Source organism: Apium graveolens, chromosome 5, assembly GCF_009905375.1.
Source record: "Apium graveolens cultivar Ventura chromosome 5, ASM990537v1, whole genome shotgun sequence".
Lineage (NCBI taxonomy): Eukaryota > Viridiplantae > Streptophyta > Magnoliopsida > Apiales > Apiaceae > Apium > Apium graveolens.
Window position 1 is genome coordinate 315,777,404 of NC_133651.1, and position 21,569 is coordinate 315,798,972.

A 21,569-nucleotide genomic window follows, 5' to 3' on the forward strand; every position below is an offset into this window, starting at 1 on the left:
ATAAAGGTTTTAATGAATTCGTATAAATAATCATAATGTCTTCCAATAATTACACATGTAGGTCATGTAAATTCGTATAAATAATCATAACGTCTTCCAATAATTACACATGTAGGTCATGTAGAATTATTTTTTATTTAATAAAAAATATTAAAATAAATATCATATATATTTATGATATCTGTCAAAAAAATATATTTATTCTAAAATATGGTTCAGATTTGTCAAATAAGTCACAAATGAATAGTTCAGAAATTGAATTCGTCCAGAAATATTAACTATTCAGAATATATGGTTCAGATTTAACAAATGAACGACATGTAGCTAGAGATGCACAAAAAGCCCGGGCCCGAAAATCTGGCCCGGCCCGATCCGGTCAAAGCCCGGTCAAGCCCGGCCTGGTCCCCGCCCGGGCTTCGGGCTTCGACGACCCCTATATTTTTAGGCAAAGCCCGGCCCGGCCCGACCCGGTTAAAAGCCCGGGCTTCGGCCCGGCCCGACCCGATTATAAGCCCGAAAAAGCCCGGTTATAATTCGATTATTCTAATATATTTTCTTATATATTTATAAATTCACATTTACTATAAATATAAATAATACTTTAAACACATATATATTTACATATTTGTGATTAATAATATTATTTATATACTTCGTTGCATAAATAATGAGAGAAGATATAATAAGTACACTATATATATTTGGATATCATTGTTATCATAACAATAATATCATTGTTATCATTGTTATCATAACAATGATAAAACATATTATTCTATATACATGTTTATTTTTTGCCGAACTTAAATGTTTTCAACGAAGTAATGTTTTCATAAAATATTCCATGTAAACTAATACATTTTTACGATGATCTAGTTGCTAACACATGTATTCTTCAGAATCTCTAATAATACTCGATCCGATTTAAATTAGAAAAAAGCCCACCTGATCTGATTCGGCCCGAAAAAAAGCCCGGTTAGGCCCGTCTCGAGGGCCCAAACGGGCTCTGACATTTCCGAAAAACCCGGTCCGGCCCGACCCGGTCAAAGTCAAAACCCGAAAAGTCCGGCCCGGTGGGACTTTTGTGCATCTCTACATTTAGCTAAGGACCTTTGCAAAAAAAAGAGAATATTTACGCCGCACATAAGGGTGCACGTTAATTTGGGAGCGAAGAGGAGTGAAGCTGTAAATTCAAGCGGCCCCACGTATTTCAGTGCCCTAATTTAACAACGAAAAAATGACAAAAATAGCCGATTTTTAAAAAAATTTAACAAAAATAGTCATTCTGAAAAAAGTGATCAATTTTGACCGAATGAATACTTTAGTGTCAGTTGGGTATCCCAATTTGTATAAGATACTCCACTGGTAATTGGATATTTCATATATGGATACTCCACTACCAGTTGGGTATCTTGTATAAAGTGGATACTCCACTAATAGTTGGGTATCCCATCGGCAAGTTGGCCCACTTTTCAGAAATTGGTTATTTTTATCAATTTTGTGTAAAAATAAGCTAAATTTGTCATTCACCCTTTCCACAGCTACTCGCCGTATCCTTTATCTTAACAACTACTATCTTAACTACTCGCCATATCCTTTATCTTCCCTCAATATTCCGGCAATCGTATAATCATTGTATTCTATTTGTAATTGTTGTTGGTTGGTTGCCAAATTATACAAATACAAAAAATTAAATTGATTGAGGGCGGGTGGGTGGGATGGGAGTTCCAGCATTCTACCGGTGGTTAGCGGAGAAGTATCCGATGGTAGTTGTAGATGTAATTGAAGAAGAAGCAATTGAAATTGAAGGTGTTAAGATTCCTGTTGATACTTCTAAACCTAATCCTAATCACCTTGAATATGATAATCTCTATCTCGATATGAATGGTATCATTCACCCCTGTTTTCACCCCGAGGACCGGGTAAGATTGTTATTCTAATTATATTTTTCATTTTTTAATTATTCATTGTTCCTGTACTCTTGATATTTGCTACGAGGGAAATGGGGGAGGCTTATGCAATAATTTCAAATTACCGGTTTCGATTGTTCCATTTCTCTGTTGGTTTCACTTGAATGCCTATTCACTACTTCTTATGTGCACATTTGCTTTACTTAGAGATCATTTGCTGCTTCAAGTTGCTTTCGTGTAATTTATAACTTGTTATCTGATTTAGATATTTCAATCCCTAACTTAAATAATTTAAAAATAAATTAGAGCATCCCCAACACCATTATCTACATGCCTCTCCAGTAGCACTAGATATATCACCATTTATTTTAATTTTTTTATTAATTAACCTAGATGATTTTAAAGAAATGAGGAAGACAAAACGCGTGCAGGAAGAGTGAACAATAAAATGTAAGGATAGAGTAGTACATAAAATTGATATTGATAAGCTTGGTCAACAGATAAAAGAGTCAAGTAAAATCAGACTGGCCAAAAAAAGTTATCCAGCCATGTCACATTGTTGGACCTGCTGCCTAGCTACTTGAGTCGCCAAATTTGACATTTTGGGAGAATAGCGACTCCACTGGAGTTGCTCTAGGCTTATAAGTCACTTTGGTCAGTTTGACGCCTTAGATTATAAGAGAAAGTTGATGTAATATAGGTCTTGAACAAATTTGGAGGAAAAAGGACATGGGAGAGATGATAGTTTGTGGAGGGGTTAAATTAAAACTTGAGTATTGTTAATAGCTAATAAAGATGGTCATTATTACTTTTTGTGGAATTATAAAATGTGATGAAATTAAGATACAAGGACCATAATTTAGTGATATATATGTGTAATGATGATTGGAGCCTGTAAATGTAATAATGTAAAATGGGTTGGCAATGGATGGTAATTTAGACTTACAAATATTAAGCTGGTTAATTAGTGTTATTAAACGCAATATGTACACTGAAGGGCAAAGGCCTTCTGGATTATAAGCGCAACGCGATAAGCGTGCTTTTTGTAAAAAAGCAAAACAGTTGGAAAAAAATGCATAACAATATATTTGACATGTAATATGCAAACTTAAAGACAGAAAATCAACTACATCCCTATAAATTAGTCCCTGACTTCTTAATAGTTGATAACTTGACATAAATTAATAATAATTATCATCATGCTCTTCTTAAAGCGAAGCGCTTCAGTAAAGTTGCATCGCATAATTGAAGCGAAGCGCTTCAGCCTCGCATTGCATCGCATCTCGCATATGCGCGCACATATGCGCGCTTTTAATAACACACTGAGCTGGTGTAGCATTTCTTGCTGTATTTCCAAAATATATCTACAGTCTGTTTCATTTTTATTATTTCTTATTTGTGCAACCACTTGCAATTTTGATCATTCCTTGTTATTGGACCATTTTCATGAATATCTCTGTTTCTTCTGTTCTACTGCAGCCTTCTCCAACCTCCTTCACTGAGGTGTTTCAGTGTATGTTCGATTACATCGATAGGCTGTTTGTGATGGTGCGTCCTAGAAAGCTCCTCTACATGGCTATAGGCGAGTCACATTTTCGAAAGCAATTAACTATTTTGTTGTCTCTTTGTTTGTTTGCGTCTCTCTTTTGGTAATAATGTTTTGGCGTCTGTTGTAGATGGTGTTGCCCCAAGGGCAAAAATGAACCAGCAGCGATCTAGGCGTTTTAGAGCAGCCAAAGATGCAGCAGATGCGGTGATTACCTCTTGTACCTAAATTGCATATGCTGTGTAATTACAACCTTCTATAGCCAGTGTCTGTCTCTTTTCTTATGTAGGCAGCTGAAGAGGAAAGATTGCGCGAGGAATTTGAAAAGGAAGGCAGAAAGCTTCCCCCAAAACAGGAGTCTCAAGTTTGTGATTCTAATGTTATAACTCCTGGAACTGAGTTTATGGCAGTTTTATCAGTTGCTCTACAGTATTATATCCATCTCAGAATTAACAATGACCCTGGATGGAAATCTGTAAAGGTAGTATATTCCCTTAAAATATAAATTTGGTTTCTGGATCTTCTGTTCAGCTTATTCATGCTTTCAGTTAAAATCTTTGTATTTGTTTCAAGAAGTAGTGTTGCATATGTTGCTTATTCCTATATTCTTTTGAAGGTTATACTTTCTGATGCAAATGTTCCTGGCGAAGGGGAACACAAAATTATGTCCTACATTCGTCTTCAAAGAAACCTTCCTGGTTTTGATCCAAACACACGCCACTGCCTGTATGGTTTGGTAAGTTTTCTGGTTTGAGTACTTGTGGACTGCTAATCTAGTGAATTTTATTTAATAAACATCATACAATGCTGATGCCTGATGATGCATAACAGGACGCTGATCTCATCATGTTGGCTCTGGCTACCCATGAGATTCATTTTTCAATTCTCAGGGAGGTTAGTATCTGACTGTTTGTTACCAATATTAGTCCAGACTTCAGTGCATATTACATTGCAGTTGGATAAGAGAATACCAGATATTTGTCTTTGAACTTTTTTTGTCAAAAAAATAAATCTTTTACTAATTAATATAAGGGCCTTTTGTATACTTTGTTGGTAAATATATTTATGACAAACACAAGTTCTGTTGGTCTAACTTAATTTGTAGGTTGTATTCACTCCAGGACAGCAAAACAAGTGTTTTCTTTGTGGTCAAATGGGCCACATGGCCGCAGATTGTGAAGGGAAGGCTAAAAGGAAGAATGGCGAGTTTGATGAGAAAGGTGAAATTGTTCCCAAAAAGCCATACCAGGTTTGTACTTGGTAAATAGAAACCTATTCAGTGGTATTAGGATGCAGTAACCCTCTATGCTTTCTAAGTTGTGTGCCCTGTATCGTTTGCAGTTTCTCCACATTTGGACTCTCAGGGAGTATTTGGAACTTGAGATGAGGATTCCTAATATTCCTTTCAAAGTTGATTTTGAGCGTATCGTTGATGATTTCATCTTCATGTGTTTCTTTGTTGGAAATGATTTTTTACCACATATGCCTACATTGGAGATCCGTGAGGTGTGTCATATTGTTTCTTTTCCCAATCAGATCATAGCTGAACTCTTAGATTTGACCGGAAATAATTCGTGCTCACAGGCAAGGAGGAATGGCTGGATAAATCTATTGGGCTGTTACCCTACGAGTCTTTGGCTAGCTAACCTTAAAGAAATATAGTAATAGTACTATAAAACCTCACATATATGTCTTGTAGTCCCGAAATTTGATGAAGATAACAAGTAATAAGGTTTTTTAGACATTTACATTGATGATTCTATTTAGAAACTTATAATTCTTGAATAATTGGATAGTGGCCGAGGATGCCCCATTTATTGTACTGGTCATCACTTGAGAGTATTACTCGGGTTGTCCACAGATCCGATACCTTTTTCAGATATTAATTCAAAAAATGGTCTCTGTTTCTGGGTTTAGGACAAGGTGAAAACTGAGGGTTTCTGGAATGTATAATAACTATGATATTTTACATATGCTCTGAGATTTTCTTGTGAAGTAGCCAAGTGCTACTATCTAGGATAACGGATTTCTTGTTTTTTTTCAAATGCCCTCAATAGTATTAATTAAATTCTTCTTTTGTCCCCTAATATTTTTAATGCCTGCTATTTAGGGTGCAATCAATCTGCTTTTGGCTGTTTACAAGAAAGAATTCCGGGCTTTAGGTGGTTATTTGACTGATGGAAGCAAGGTATGTAAAATGGTGATCTTTTGGTCAATTTTATCTGTATTAGCTCTACTTCTTAAGTTTTCTTGTACGCTTGCTGCTACAAAAGTATACAAAAGTGTCCTCAATTACTTGTTTTTTCTTTGTTAGCCAAACTTGAGCAGGGTGGAGCATTTCATTCAAGCCGTGGGATCATATGAGGACAAAATCTTTAGTAAAAGAGTTCGGTTGCATCAGGTTTGTTACAGTAATTTTTGTTTAGTAGATTTTACTATCTGCTATGAATATTTGGATATTAGGAATATTAACTCTTTACATGAAAAGCACCTTCAAGGTCTAGGTGACGCAGGACAAAACTTAAAAAACCATAACAATGCAAAGATTATACGAATTCCCAAGAACAATGAATAATTTATTCTCAGAAAAAAAGTGTATAATCAAGCGTACCCTATAAGTAAAATGTTTCGGTAATAAATATACCGTCACAAAAACCCTAAAGGGCTAATAATAAACCAAAGCCCTAAACATGTGGGCTAACATAAGTCCAATAATATAAAATCTGGTCCAATATATAATAATAATAAGTCTTAGTGATCCAAAAGTTAACTTTAGATAATTGTCTAAAGTTAAGCGAGTTTTCAATACAAAGTTAAGGGTATTTTTGTAAATGCAGGGGGGTTAATTCTATTATTACAAAAATGTCATTCAACTTTTATATGCAAAATCCTAATAACTTTAGATAATTTTCCTAAAGTTAACTTTAGGAACCTTTTTCTCCAATACCATATATAATATAATAATAGGGCCTGATCCCTTTCACTAGGCTTTAAGTATTCAGTTGATTTATCTCAAAATTATGTATTCTAAAGTCTCTGCTGCAGTCTGTATATCTATGGGAAGTGTAATTAGGCTCATGTTAGTCAGTAAATGAAGAACTGATTAGTTCTCTATATAATTTGGAGAAATCTATTGTTTCCGGGAGTCTTACAACAATCAAATTCTATGAACCCTTTAAATATTGTGTGTCAAGCAGTACTTTAAATTCCTATCTTTGCTGTACCCCAACGTCTTATTAAAGAGAGAAAATATAGCAACTTACAATGCCTTTCTTGTTCAGCGTCAAGCCGAGAGAGTCAAGCGTGATAAAGCTCAAGTGAAAAGAGGAGATGATGCGGAGCCACAGATCAAACCTGATATGGTTCCAGTTGCCAGGTTTCATGGTTCTCGTCTCGCCTCAGGGCATGCACCCTCACCATATCAGCATACACAATCCAGCAACCAGCGAGCCTCAAAAGTTGCACGGCTATCTTCTGAGGCCACTATTGCTGCTGCTCTTGTCGAAGCTGAGAATAATCTTGAAAACGAGGTACATTTTCGGTTTTCCACTTCTGGAGTATAAGTAGTAGTGTTGAACAAATGTGTTCCATCAGCCATTAGGTGGTACATCAAGGGACTGTCCCCTTTGCTGCAGTACTTGTTTCTGTGCTTCCCTTGTGCATAAAATGAATGTAGTTATATTGGACTTCCCTTGTGCATAAAATGCATATAGGATTTTTCATTTTATTGGCTATTTTTACTGGTCTCAATAGCAATACGTCATAGTCACTTACCTTCATTTTTCATGTCCTACATGCATAATAGGGTGCTCACAAGTAGGAGTAGAAGTGTGCGCTCCTACTTTTTAGCGAAGCTTGTTTTCTAAATTATCCTCAATTTTCTGCAGGCATCTGAAAACAAAGAGGAACTGAAAATAAAGTTGAAGGGGATACTTCGTGAAAAATCTGATGCTTTCAACTCTGAGAATCCCGAGGAAGACAAGGTATAAGCAAAGAAACATATTTAGTTTTACATCTAAATCAACCGTTAAGTTTTGGGAAACGCTCACTCTATATTGTTGTTCGATAATACTTTTATCGGAACTGAGTAATCTTCCTCTTGCAAAGAGAAAAATATACATGCCTGCATTTGTTGAATTCGTATATGCTCGAAGTATTTCACTTTTGTTTATACACTTCCATAATATATATGCACAATAATGAATCATGTAAAGGGTCCATAAACTCTTGGGAACTGGTAATGCATGCCCTTTCTGCACACCTAGTCCCTCGTACTTATTATGTGAACAAGGCGTCTCTTAGTTCTTGGATTCATATTACTTTCGTAAGTCCTGTCCGTCACTTGAAAGTCAACAACCGTTATGTAATATTCTCATATATAATCATCAGGTAAAACTAGGAGAGCCAGGTTGGAAGGAGAGGTATTATGAAGAAAAGTTTTCTGCAAAGACTCCTGAGGAACTTGATCGGGTTCGCAAAGACGTTGTAAGTAGTTTAATGTTTGCATATCTTCTTATATAATATATTAAGTTTTATTAATGGCTCATTTTTTGAGTCTGACCTGTCCTGTTGACTAAACCTAAAAAACCATTGTCATGTGATTTTTAAATAATTCAAATATTTAGAAATGATTATCTTTGAATGCGCATATCTTGTTTAGTTTATTAAGAAACAATGATTATTACACTTTATTTTATAACTAAGATAGCTTCCTTGTATACTCAAGTGAAATGCATTAAAAATATAATCGAGAATATTCAATAACTTCAGCATTGTAAAGGTAGGTATTGTCACTCCGTGAACTTCTCATACGCCTATTACAAGATGAATATCCCCAAGTAAAATGTCATTTTATGAGACTGGAGGGGGTTTAAATTTTTCCATAGACCTTTGACTTTCTGACTCGGTCTTTGTCCAAGTGGATGTCGGAATCTCTCAGACTAATATTTTCAATTTTCATCACACATTTGACAATTTTGATATTTGATTGAGGAAATTTCAGACCTCAAGTACTTCTGTAATCATTAAGTTTGCTTAGTGGCACATTTATGTCCATAACAACAGTAAGAAAAATTATGATTTAATGTGATTCTTTGTAGGTAAAGAGTTACGCCGAAGGTTTGTGTTGGGTTATGCACTATTACTACGAAGGAGTTTGTTCATGGCAATGGTATTGTATCATTATGTTTTTACAGTTTGCAATATGAACTTACAATCTATAAATTACTCCATTCCTGCTTAGGAATTATGTCATAGGTTAAAAAACATTTGTCCGGAAAAGAAAAACACATGAAGCAAGTCAAAATAAGAGAAATGTTTATACCCATTAACATATTTTATTTTTCGCAAGGATGGGGAAAATTGAACTCTTCTAGTGAATAAGTAAATAATGAAGAATAAAAATATCTATTATTAGCTTATGGGTGTTCACTGTTGGCTTGAAAAATTATGTACCATCGTCTCTTCTCCTATAATTTTTATAATCACGTTAACCTAGCAACTGTTCATGTGGCAGTTCAGTTCGAATATGCTAGGAAACATAAGACAGATAAAGTAATTAACTAAAGAAAACTCAAGTACATTTACTAGAGCGAATACATAATAAATACATAGTTGAGGCTTATATCTGGGGGGGGGTAGTAAAAATGTGTGGCGGTATTCTGCCTCATTCTCTAAGCAGCTAAGAGTTGGAGCAAGTAATACACATTTACTTATGTATCATTTAGCTAGAAAAGGTTTTGTTTAATTATTGCAGCATTTTTTAAGTGTAGACTATCCTAGGAAGAAAAGAGGGCAATGAAGAAAAAGAAAGTTTTCAAAATTTGTTTTCCCCTCATTAAATGGTTATTATATTTTGAGATTTGAAGACACGTTATTGTTTGCAGGTTCTATCCTTATCATTATGCTCCATTTGCTTCTGATCTTAAAGATCTTGGACAGTTGAATATAAGCTTTGAACTAGGTTCTCCATTCAAACCATTTAATCAGCTGTTGGGAGTATTTCCTGCTGCCAGGTTGTGCACACCTTTTGCCTTTCTTCTCTTGTTCCATTTAATATTACACACACACACAAATACAGATAAATAGCGCTGACTAATATTACTTGCAGCTCCCATGCACTTCCTCAGCAGTACAGGAAACTGATGACTGATCCAAATTCGCCTATTATTGATTTTTATCCAGCTGGTACGTGTCTGGCACATTACTGATAATTGATCTTTATGATTCAAAATATTTTCTTTTTATTAAAACTATTGCTGATCTATCAGATTTTGAAGTGGATATGAATGGTAAGAGATTTGCTTGGCAGGTGTGTTTAAACCCATACCACATTTTCAGTTTCCATGTTGAGATACTTAGGTTCCTTTTTTTATATGATTATAAAAATGGAAGTTTCTTGGCATTTATTTTTTTTTTGAAAAACTATGTAGGGTATTGCCAAATTGCCCTTCATTGATGAAGCCCGCCTTCTTGCAGAGGTTGCAAAAATCGAGTATACTTTAACGGTAAGATAAAGTTATGCTTTAAAACATGTTCAGCCACAACATTATTGTGCATATATTATTATTTTCATGATAAATAACCATCATCATTTTTATGAACTGATGTGTTTTTTGGCAGGATGAAGAAGTTCGGAGAAACAGTACAATGAATGACATGTTTTTTGTGGCAGTATCTCACCCTCTATCTCCGTACATATTTTCTCTTGATGATCGCTGTAAACAATTGAATGACAAAGAACGAACTCAACTGACGGAGAAAATTGATCCAGGGGCCAGGTATAAGTATTAATGTATATAAGTTTATATTATGCTTCCATCTTTGTGTACTTAAAAATGAAAGTTTTTAAGTGATATCATAATACCTGTGTCAGCTTTATTTGAAGCCTTTACATAGTTTAGACTTTCATGTTTAAAGTTTTTACTGCTAATAAACTACATAGATCTATTTTCTGATTAATTGAGGGCTACGTGCAGCGGCGGGATGAATGGTTATATATCTCTTTGCTCTGGAGAACCGTGCCCACAAATATTCAGATCACCAGTTGAGGGGATGGAAGATATTATGGACAATAATGTGATGTAAGCTTTTGAGCAAGAAAGAAACTGTTTGGGGTGAACAAATCGATTCATGACCTTGTATATATGTTCGTAATGCACTTGTGATGTTTTCTTTTCAGATGTGCTATTTACAGACTTCCAGATTATCACGATCATATTGCACATCCTCCTCCAGGAGTTAGACTCCCTAAAAAGGTACATCTTTATCTTTACATCTACTTGCAGTTATACCATGTAGGTATACGTCTTTGTGACTCGTTAATACTGATCTTAGATTTTTTTTTGGGGGGGGGGGCTGGAGGGTTTGGCGGTGGCACACTGTTAACATTAAATAGGCCAACTTTGTTAACCATGAAAGCACATATTGTTACTTGTAATGTTTATTCGCTTTCTTTAATGATTGTTATGTCCCCAATTCTCAGCTAGTTCAGTTATATATGTGTGGGACATGCTAATTTGAGTTCCAGTTTGTGCTTGAATAATATGACATCATCCTCTTATGCAGACCGTTTCAGTTGGGGATCTAACGCCAGATCCTGTTCTGTGGCATGAAGATTCTGGAAGGAAGCCATGGGAAAATAGAAGGTAAAAACACCTCTCTTATAATGGTAGTGGTTGGTTTTCTTGGTGATCTCTAGTTTACTGAGTATATTTTTTGTCTGTGAATGACCTCATTTCAGGAATAACCCTCCAGGAGCCATTTCTGGCAGGCAGCTAGGTGATGCTGCTCATCGGCTTGTAGCAAATAGCTTACAGGTAAAGAAAGATAGAAATGTTGATGGAGATTATAATGGCCATCCTCCATATGCCACTGCACATGGCCTGGCATTTGAATCGAACCAAAGTAATAGACACCAGGGTCAGGGACAGTACAGATCGGTACCACCTAATTCAGCTTATCCTCAAGGTCACCACATGTTACCATATTCTGTTCCTGGGCAGAGTCAATACGATCGTTCTCATAACCAACCTTATGCTTCGTCATCAACACGACATTCTAACAATCGGCATCATCCTCCTTCGAATCAGAGTAGGGATTATCCCCCACAAGTATATTACTCCCAAGGATCGCATCAAAATAGATATGTATATCAACCACATGCCCCTCTTCACACAGTCCAAGCACTGCCTCCAGTTGCAGCCGGTGTTCCATTTTATCAACATGTCGGATATCAAACATACGTTGGTGCCAATTATCATCACCCGAACAGAGGCCCGCCCACTCTAGACTCAAGAGTGGGCAGAGATTATGTACGTCATGAAAAATTTGGCAACCAGTTTTCAGCATTAGGCATTGGAAGAGGAGTTCGAAGGCCACCACCGCCACCACCTGGTCACCGCCATTAACTTGGGTGCCTGATCAAGAGCCAGCTGTAGTTGGATTGTTATAAATTTAAATTAGGTGTGCCAGATATCTATTCTTTCTTTTACAGATTAAGGTATTAAATTGTGATTCATTCACCTAGCTCATATTAATTATTGGGAAGAATAACTGTTGTAACTTGTAATGTAAAAAGGATCGGCAGATTGTTTGATTAATTCTTTAAACCTGAATGCCAAAGTATACATATGACTTGGAATTTACATATAAAATTAAATTCGGCGCAATTTTCTTCCTAGCTCCGCCTAACTTGTTTTGGCTAGCAATCTACCATTATCGATCGAATCTAGTAATTTAATTGAAAAGTGATGATTTTATATCTTTATATCATCGTACAACTAGTGAGTCAAAGATTTCTATTCAGAGACGGGGGCTTCAATAGTGTGCTTCCTCGTTTTAAAAAAATAAATGGCCGGCGTGTATGAAAAAATAATTAGAGGGGTGATAAGAATAATTGATATTGCACACAATTTTTTTAATTCAAGTCGTAACTTCAGTTTTTATATTGAAATGTTTAAAATATAAACAAACCAAACATATTCGGTATATCCCGTTTAGAACAGGGGTATGATGAGTGTAACATATACGCGGATCATGCCCCTATTTTGACTGTTTCCGTAAAGATCCTTAATTTATTGCACAACAATATACGGTGGGTGATAAATAATTATTAACAAGCCCATATAAATAATACCTTGAAAATTGACGAATTTAAGAAAGCTTATCTTGAAAATTTAAGAATTAAAAACGCGTACCTCATACTCTTACTAGATGAAAATCTAGTACATCTAGTACATGTCTATTGTCTATCGACGTGGCAAGTGAAGCACAACTTTACCATATTTTGTTGGAGTCGTTATGCAAGAATTTACTTGGACCGTTTTAAATTCTGTCTATAATCATATTTATGAATTCTTCGCTTTTCACGTACATATCTTGATTGTGTCCTTGCATAGGTATCCAATACTAGACCTCATAAGAGCGCTCTTTACTAATTAACCATTCTGTGCGTATCCTAGAAGGTAACGACTATATTATCTTCTAATTTTGTGTTTTAAATAACTAAAATATGTAAATATGATAAAACCCAAGGTGTAAATAATCTAACGAATTTTCTGCTTTGTGTCCACGGGGACATAATAAAAAAATACGTGTCAAAATTTGATTGGTTTTTCAATCATAAATGTTGATGTACCCCTATTTTTTTATTTTGTTAGATCATAATCTCTAATTGATATTTGAAATCATTGATGTTTTTTTATATCTGTCTGATCTTCAAAGTAGGCTATATATTATATTATTCTAATCTTGATTATTATACAATTTTGATTACGTCACTAGATACGTCAAAACGATTGCAGGGAAAAGTAAAAAATAAAACAAAAGAAAAGTGCAGAGATAAAATAATAAAAAAGAATCAAGAGACTTGTCGAGAATCTACAGCCACTCCTTGGATCAAGTCCAATGCGCAAAATAATATAATTTGACATCAAAAATGTCTTTTTTACTAAAAGACACTTTTTGTTTATATTAATACAAATCTTATTTTGAAGAAATCAGAAAATTTTAAATTTTGAGGTCGGAATATATGAATGAAATAATGGAATAAAGTACACATATTTATTTCATTTTTTATTATCAAATAAAAATACAAAGTTGTCCAACTTTTTATTTAAAAAATCATTGAAAAATAATAAAATATTACATAGTGATTTTGTAGTGGAATCACAGTTAATCAAAATTATTTTATAGTATAATCAAATGTAAAATAAATTATTTTTTTAAATTTAAGTGTTAAAATTTTTATAATATTTAAATATAAATATTATTCTACATTAAAATCGAATTTTATATTTTTAAAATAAAATTTTACAATTTGTATGAGATTTATAATAAAATTAAAGGATTCTCCACGTACATAAGAGGTTATCTCCGGAAGGTTGGCCTATATATATATATTACATATATAATTTATAAATTTGTAATAAGTGAAAAAAATCAGGTAATATTAAATTTTGAGGTCGGAATATATGAATGAAATTGTGAAATAAAGTGAGTATAAAGTACTTCCTCTGTTTTTATATAATTACGGTTGGAATATTTGACACAAGTTTTGAGCAGATAATTAAAATTGTGGTTTCGAATTAAAGAATTGAATATTTAAAAACATAAGGTGTAGTAGCTGTGTTTCCGCGTTGAAAGTACAGCACCTTGAGAATAGCGAGTCTAGTGTTTATGTCGGCAGTAGGTGTTAGACAGTTACAGTAGTTAGTTAGGTAATACACGTGTGGGGATGATTACTTTGGTAAGCCGTCGCTACTTCACCAGCCTGTTTTCTTTCCTTCTTTTTGACTGCCCCATATCACACCAACGGTGGAGAGTTCCGCTTTATACTTACTCCGTCCCTTTATACATTTCCTATATTGACTTCGGACACTATTTATGCTAAGCGATTCATTATTAATTTACATCTAATCTATAAGATCAAATATAGTCATGAGTAATCTTGTTGGATTCGTATTTATGAATACCTTAATATAATGAAGTTTTTATATTTAATACTAATACGAAATTAAAGATATTAACAATTAAAAGTGTGAATCGACAAACGTGTCCAACACAAATAAGAAACGTTTTTAGGGACCGAGAGAGTATATCATTCAATTTGCCTGTCATACTGATCGGTAACTGACATCCATGGCCGTGGATTAATAAAACTTTGTATGATTATTCTAATACTATTTGTCCCATTATTTTTTTGGTTTAGAATTTCTCGAGGTGTTCTTAACAAAAACTAAAAATGATTATGTGTACTACTGTAGGTGGCCATTTTTCTATATGTAAAAAAGGCCATTTTTGATTGAATTAAAATGAAATATTGATCATTTGTACTTGCACAGATTTTAAGTCTAAGACCAGAGTAAATTACATAGTATTGAACGTATTTTATGTTAATTTTCAAAATATTGATCAAAATTTTAATTCTCAAAATAGTGGTCTACTTTTCTTGACGCCTTTTAAAAAAATGACCGCCGTCTGTTAAATCTTTACCATTAAGTCATTAACTAATATTTTTAAAATATAAATTACATAATTGTGGTCGTATTTTACACTTATTTTCAAAATAATGGTTACACTTTTAAATTTTCAAAATAATGACATATTATCATTGTGTGAAGAGTTTTAAAGGGTTATCCTAGATTGATCCTAATACCAGGTATCGATTAAAAAATCACTATTACTTTGGTGATAAGTTTTTTTCAATAGGTGGATACTTTTGTCTATATTTTTGCTAATTTTTTTTATTCGTGTTCATTTGTGAAGTGGTCCAAAAAACATGGAAGTCGGACACTTTATTGAATTAGAATAAGTGAAAAAACTAAAGATTATTGAGTTGTGTTTGTATTTTTTTGTTTAGCGATATCATATGTTTTCAGTGACAATAAAGTGTGAGTCCGGGTAGAAATTTGACGAAGCCATTCTTTTAAAAGGCGAAAAAAAAAATACAACAATTTTTAAAAGTTTAACCACTATTTTGAAAATAAATGTGAAGAATAACCACCATTCTGTAATATACATTTTAAATATATTATTTAAAATTGAATATTTAACAGGAATTGACGGCAGTAATTTTTTTGAAAGCCAAAAGAAAAATTGGTTACTATTTTAGTGTTTTGAGAATTTGAAAATTTGACTATTATTTTAAAATTATTTGATTAACGAGGTAGTAAATAAGGCATATTCGAGAATCAAAATTTTGGAGGATGAATAATTCAAGAAAATGATTGATGTTGTCACTTGTGGAGAAACTGGTGAACTCTATCGTGTTTCCTTTTTGCACGCATACAACTATAACCTACTAACTTGTTTAAATGTGATTTGATTACCACAAAGTAAGCATACTAGGCTTATTTAAGTATCTTAATTAGGAGTTAATTAATTATTAAATATATATGTAAGGACTTAATGGAAGTCTAGGAAGCATGTTCAAATTTGAGCTATAAAGAAACTACCAGCTTCATTCCACCTGTTAAATTCTTACCGGCAGATATAAATATAATATAATATAATATATTATCATCTACTACTCCCTCCGTCCCTAAAAACGTTTCTTGTTTGTGTTGGACACGTTTGCCAATTCACACTTTTGATTGTTAATATCTTTAATTTCGTATTAGTATTAAATATAAAAACTTCATTGTATTAAAATACTCATTAATACGAATCCAATAAGATCACTCATGACTATATTTGATCTTATAAATTAGACGTAAATTAGTAGTCAATCGCTTACCATGAACAGTAAAAAAATCAAAATGGAAAAAATATTTTGGTGACGTAATTGAAGAATAGAAAAAGAGTGTCCGACCAAACTACCGGTGATCTCAACTCTAGTTTATTTATATTAGCTGAAAATGATCGAAAGCCAATATTTTTTTTAATAAAAAATATGCATTGTGTAAACACAAATACTATACAACACCAAGGTCTTCATTCAATAATACTTGGTGGTAGATTGATAGAGATTTCACTTTAAAGTTTAAGAACAAATGTTTATCAAAAGTCGGTGATATATCGTATATATCATATAATTTTTTAACGCTGATCTTATACTCTTTAACACTAATAAATATAACGACAACAAGTATCAATATCATCCGAACATGATCTTATTCTTTTTAATCCTAATAAATACAATCAATACCAATATACATCATAAAAACAAATATTTAAATTAAATAAATAGAATATAAGGACTCGTCCATTGAATCATCCTTGAATCAAGTTTTTAATACTATGTTAAATAATTAATCGTTCTATAATTTCTACATATTAAAAATAGAGCCGAGGTGAATAAAATAATCTTAAACACAACTAACCTTAAGTTGTTATGTCTAAATTATCCAAGTTCCAATATTATTGAAAGTGGCTGACTTTTAAAAAATTATTGATAAATTATTAAAACTGATCAAACATATTTGTTCGATTTAAATAATTTCCGATAATACAAGTAGCATTTTATTGTACAAGTACAAACCAGTGTAGCATAACTGTATGCAATGAATTTTCGGGTAAGACTTATTCGTAAATATGAGTAATAATTTATAAAAATGAAACTGCAAGCGTACAACTTGACAAATACACACGCACACAAAACATCTCATGTGTGTGGACACGTGGAAAGATGCTGATGAGGGGGCTCCGTTGGAGCGTTTGGATTTGGAATAAAAACATATTTCATCAGTCCCATCGAATTGTTTACGTTATTTTTCGGCACATTTTTCAAATGTTCGTTTAAAATATAGTTTCATAATATATTTTTAATTTTTTTTTTTGAATAAAAGTTTTATATTAAATTTTTATTCAATTTTTTTTAAAAAAAAAATATTATAAAAATATAATTTATAAAAATCTCGAAATACGTACAAATAATGAACGTAAACATCCACCGGAACGGAGGGAGTAATAATAAATAAATAATGGAATAATATAAAATAGGAGTACCAGTCATACACTCTTTAACGTTCCCTCCCATATGTTTGTGAGCCCTTCCCTCTTAACAGTTATGAACATGAAACCATAATTCAATATCATAAACAAACTAGAGTATACAAACAATCAAGTAGTACCCTATCTACAATACATGGACAACAAGAAGCAGCAGCAGCAATATCGCGTACATGCTCCCGGCGTAAAATCAAGATTCCGGCGTATCTGTGTTTTCTGCGGCAGCAGTCCCGGCAACAATCCTAGCTACCAACTTTCTGCCATTCAGCTGGCCAACCAACTGGTACGTACCCCCCTACTTATAAGTTAACCGTTCTCCTAAAATCTCGACCCGCCACTTAATTGGATCATTAATTATATACTACTAGTTAGTAATCCCCTATGTTTTAAGTACTACAACGACCCTGCTGATTCTAAATATCATTTTCGTTTTTAACGGTGAAATAATACTTAATATTATATATTTTGAGGAGGGGGTGTGAAAATAGTAGATTAGATGATACGAATAGGTGGTCCAAAAGAAGAACTGAGAATATTCCAAAGTACGTACTGCAATCGGTCAGAGTAATGCGAAATGATACTGTAGGATGTATTAGTTACTGCTCCCTCCGTCCTAAAAACGTTTCCTATTTTTGTTGGACACGTTTGTCAATATAAACTTTTTTAATTGTTAATATTTTTAGTTTCATATAAGTATTAAATATAAAAACTTCATTATATTAAAAGTACTCATAAATATGAATCCAACAAAATCACTCATAACTATGTTTGATATTATAGATTAGACGTAAATTAGTAAATTAGTAGTCAATCGCTTACCGTGAACCATACAAAAAGTCAAAAGGGAAACTTTTAACAGGCCTGAGTAGTTTTTATTCAACTTACAGTTACATGTCAAGATAACCCAATGAACATTAAATTTAAACAAAGGTGCCACTAACTAGCCGCATATCGAACAGAGCTTCATTAGCTAGATCCAGACTGGTTTTTGAACCAATCCATCTTATTAGGTGAACATTTGGATGAGGTATATACCTTGTACCGCCGGAAGATGAAACAGTTTGTTGTCTTTCTAATCTCGAATTTTTCCCCAAAAAATATAAATGCACAAATTATTATGTCATGATGGTGTTAGGAAAGGGCGATGATCTTATATTGTATTCTAACACTGTCGGAAACACGAGGTTTGTTAAATATGTATGTGTTTACAAAAATGAGTGGGTGCAGGTAGAGAGAAATATCGACTTGGTGTATGGAGGAGGTAGCATTGGGCTGATGGGACTTGTCTCTCAAGCTGTTCATGACGGTGGTCGCCATGTGTTGGGGTCACTTTCTATTTCTTCCTAATTTCTAGCCCCCCCCCCCTCTCATTAACACGTCAAATTCAAATTCTATAATTTTCGCTTATCCTCTTGCTTATTTTTTTTTTTTTTTTGTAGGATAATTCCCAAAACCCTCATGCCTAGAGAGGTAAATAGATATAATTCAACTTCACAGTTCTTGTTCTTTTTTACTTTTCTTCCCTAAACATTATTGTTGTGTTCATGAACTTATTTTTTTCTTAAAATAGACGAGACATAATGATATGATAAGCTTTATTACAATCATGTTGTAGAAGTAGAACCCCTGTGCTTGTAGTGTTTATAGAATAAGTGAAGTGACATGAGGACTATATTTGATAATGGATTTGTTTGCTAATATTCTAGATTACTGGGGTGACTGTTGGAGAAGTAAGACCTGTGGCTGGTATGCACCAAAGGAAAGCCGAAATGGCACGACAAGCTGATGCTTTCATTGCTTTGCCTGGTAATCCTTTGTTTACTCCTAAACCACCATTATTCCTCTTTTATATCAGTATCGAGGTACCTTAAGGGGTTATACATCTTCTTATGTAATATTTAGGCGGGTATGGAACCTTGGAAGAACTCCTTGAAGTAATCACTTGGGCTCAGCTGGGAATTCATAATAAGCCGGTATACCCTCATTCATCGTTTCCTTAAGATGATCACTTTCTTCTAATTAAAACCTATGCTGTTAGTAAAAGCCACTGAATAAATCTCAGGAAAGTACTTAGTAGCAATAGATGAATAAAGAATTTACATTTTGGGAACATTGGTCGAAATTTGAGAGATCTCCTATATCTGAAATGTAATATCATCCTAGATGACTGATTCTTCTAAAACCTGAAGGTGTTAGTAGAGGCACTTGATGGATAGTATCTGTTTAACGGATATTTTTAACCGTATCTATGATTATTTAATGTACATAGTAAAATACATGTTTTATTTTCTAAGTATGTGATCTTATTTGTACTAATAGGTAGGGCTACTGAATGTAGAAGGATATTACAACTCACTATTAAGTTTCATAGACAAGGCAGTTGATGAAGGTTTCATAGCGCCCTCTGCCCGTCAAATTATTATTTCTGCCCCTACTGCCTTCGAACTGTTGTCCAAGCTTGAGGTACAAATCTATACAATCAGTTTACATTCTTGATTTCCCATTTTCTTAATTGGCTTATGTTTATATTTTCTTTATACTTTTTATAACAAGGATTATGTTCCGGAACACAATGGGGCGGCATCAAAGCTAAGTTGGGAAATGGAGCAGCAATTAGGCTACACAACAAAGCCAGATATTGCTCGTTAATGACAACAGTAATAGATTGATCAGATAAATTTTAATGAAGGATATATAGCACTATAAAATGCATGAAGACAACAATGGATTCAACCACAGTTCTTTTAAACTCGCTGCGGGTTACCTATCATGTGGATCACATAATTTCCCTGTTTATGTATATATCAGAAGCTGCTCTGGCCATTAAACAGGATACTATAGCTTCTAATTTCAGATGGTTATGACTTGTCTAATATTTTTGTTTACGTTCGCTTGGATGTGAACCTGAATTGTTTGTTGATTGTAAGTCGCGGAGATTACCAGTTTTGCCTGTAATATACGGTTTGTTTGAATCAAGATTGTACTCAGAAGCTGTTCTTTTATTTTAGAAGTTGGTTTTGATGCAAATTGAATGTTTAGTCCTTTACGCTCTCTCTGTATTATTTCTCACATACTTGATGTTTTCTAAAATATGATATCTCAAATTACTACAATCATTGTGCGTTTATATATCAACTAGCAATGTTCCAGAAGCATCAAAACCTCATACAGAGATGCTTTGTGTGTGTGAGCGCGAGAAAGGAGCAGGTAAGAATGCACTGCAGTTGCTTTCCGTTATATATCAACTAGAAGAAAGGGTATAACAGAAAAGGTATCATTCAGATAGATTATTACTATTTCTTCTGCTGGATGTAGCTCTTGAAGTTGAATGTTACCCACTTCAGAATAGGTTTTAATATGCAGGTTTGTGGCATTTCAGTATGCTAATAGTAGAAGTGTAGAGCAGTTAGCAGAAGCCTACTGTTTCAGACTTCAGACTCAATAGAACAATGTAAATTCAGGGATTTACTTTGAGAAACAGGGCATGTTGAATCATAATTTAGACGTGGTATATGTTAATCTCAATGCCGTTCATCAAAGTTATGTTATGTCAGAATAATATGTAAGCTTACATGATGATAAAGGCGCCAGAATATCCATAGTTTCACCTTCAGCAGAGCACTCCATTATGCTCCATGAAAGCAATAATGCAGTCAACTTAAAACCATACGGAAACTGGACTTCATTTGATACCCCGCCCAGCATCATATCATATGATATCTATAAGTTAACTTAATTTGATTCGAAAAAATAGGACTGCACAAAGATAAAAAACCGGACTGGACCGACCAAGACTGCACCGAAGACGGGTTTTTTTTTTTTAGAATTAAGGACCGAGTACCGGACCGGCTCTATCCGGTCTTGAGACCGGACCGGACCGGAAAAACCCGGATTGGACCGGGACCGGACCGGTTTGGACCGGTTTAATTAATATTTATATAAAAAAATTATTTATATAATTTTTTTTAATTTTTTTTCCCAAATTTATATACATTAAAAATTTTGTTACTTGGTACGTCAATAAAAATTTAAAAGTAAGTAAATATTTTATTATTTTAAAAGTAAATATAAAATTTTAAGAGTATAAATATCAATATTTTATTACATGTAGTACGAAATTTAGTAATTTAAAGTGTAGTATTGATCTATTTTATTATATGAAT

At 33.6% G+C, this 21,569-nt stretch overlaps 2 protein-coding genes across 2 annotated transcripts; both read left to right on the plus strand.

The window, feature by feature from the left end:
- Positions 1-1,702: 1,702 nt before the first annotated feature.
- On the plus strand, positions 1,703-12,136 carry LOC141659510 (5'-3' exoribonuclease 3-like). Its single transcript, XM_074466411.1, has 23 exons — positions 1,703-1,922; positions 3,390-3,492; positions 3,587-3,663; positions 3,746-3,937; positions 4,073-4,192; positions 4,288-4,350; positions 4,562-4,705; positions 4,798-4,962; positions 5,567-5,644; positions 5,771-5,857; positions 6,738-6,986; positions 7,344-7,439; positions 7,846-7,941; positions 8,556-8,626; positions 9,342-9,470; positions 9,566-9,642; positions 9,726-9,766; positions 9,888-9,962; positions 10,078-10,235; positions 10,434-10,538; positions 10,637-10,712; positions 11,023-11,102; positions 11,198-12,136. The coding sequence occupies exons 1-23, from the start codon at positions 1,719-1,721 to the stop codon at positions 11,862-11,864; spliced, it is 3,153 nt and encodes a 1,050-aa protein (XP_074322512.1). The 5' UTR covers positions 1,703-1,718; the 3' UTR covers positions 11,865-12,136.
- A 5,269-nt stretch (positions 12,137-17,405) lies between these two features.
- Positions 17,406-20,519, plus strand: LOC141659511 (cytokinin riboside 5'-monophosphate phosphoribohydrolase LOG1-like). Its single transcript, XM_074466412.1, has 7 exons — positions 17,406-17,689; positions 18,634-18,731; positions 18,846-18,876; positions 19,113-19,212; positions 19,309-19,379; positions 19,726-19,869; positions 19,960-20,519. Exons 1-7 carry the CDS (start codon positions 17,543-17,545, stop codon positions 20,053-20,055), a joined length of 687 nt encoding a protein of 228 aa, XP_074322513.1. The 5' UTR covers positions 17,406-17,542; the 3' UTR covers positions 20,056-20,519.
- The last annotated feature ends 1,050 nt before the right edge of the window (positions 20,520-21,569 follow it).

Bases quoted from the DNA above. Each gene is read 5' to 3' on its own strand.
- LOC141659510 (XM_074466411.1), top strand. From the start codon at position 1,719: ATGGGAGTTCCAGCATTCTACCGGTGGTTAGCGGAGAAGTATCCGATG. The intron at 8,627-9,341 runs GTATTGTATCAT...TATTGTTTGCAG, and splicing joins GGAGTTTGTTCATGGCAATG to GTTCTATCCTTATCATTATG. The intron at 9,963-10,077 runs GTAAGATAAAGT...GTTTTTTGGCAG, and splicing joins AAATCGAGTATACTTTAACG to GATGAAGAAGTTCGGAGAAA.
- LOC141659511 (XM_074466412.1), top strand. From the start codon at position 17,543: ATGGACAACAAGAAGCAGCAGCAGCAATATCGCGTACATGCTCCCGGC. The intron at 17,690-18,633 runs GTACGTACCCCC...GAGTGGGTGCAG, and splicing joins TTCAGCTGGCCAACCAACTG to GTAGAGAGAAATATCGACTT. The intron at 19,870-19,959 runs GTACAAATCTAT...TTTTATAACAAG, and splicing joins AACTGTTGTCCAAGCTTGAG to GATTATGTTCCGGAACACAA.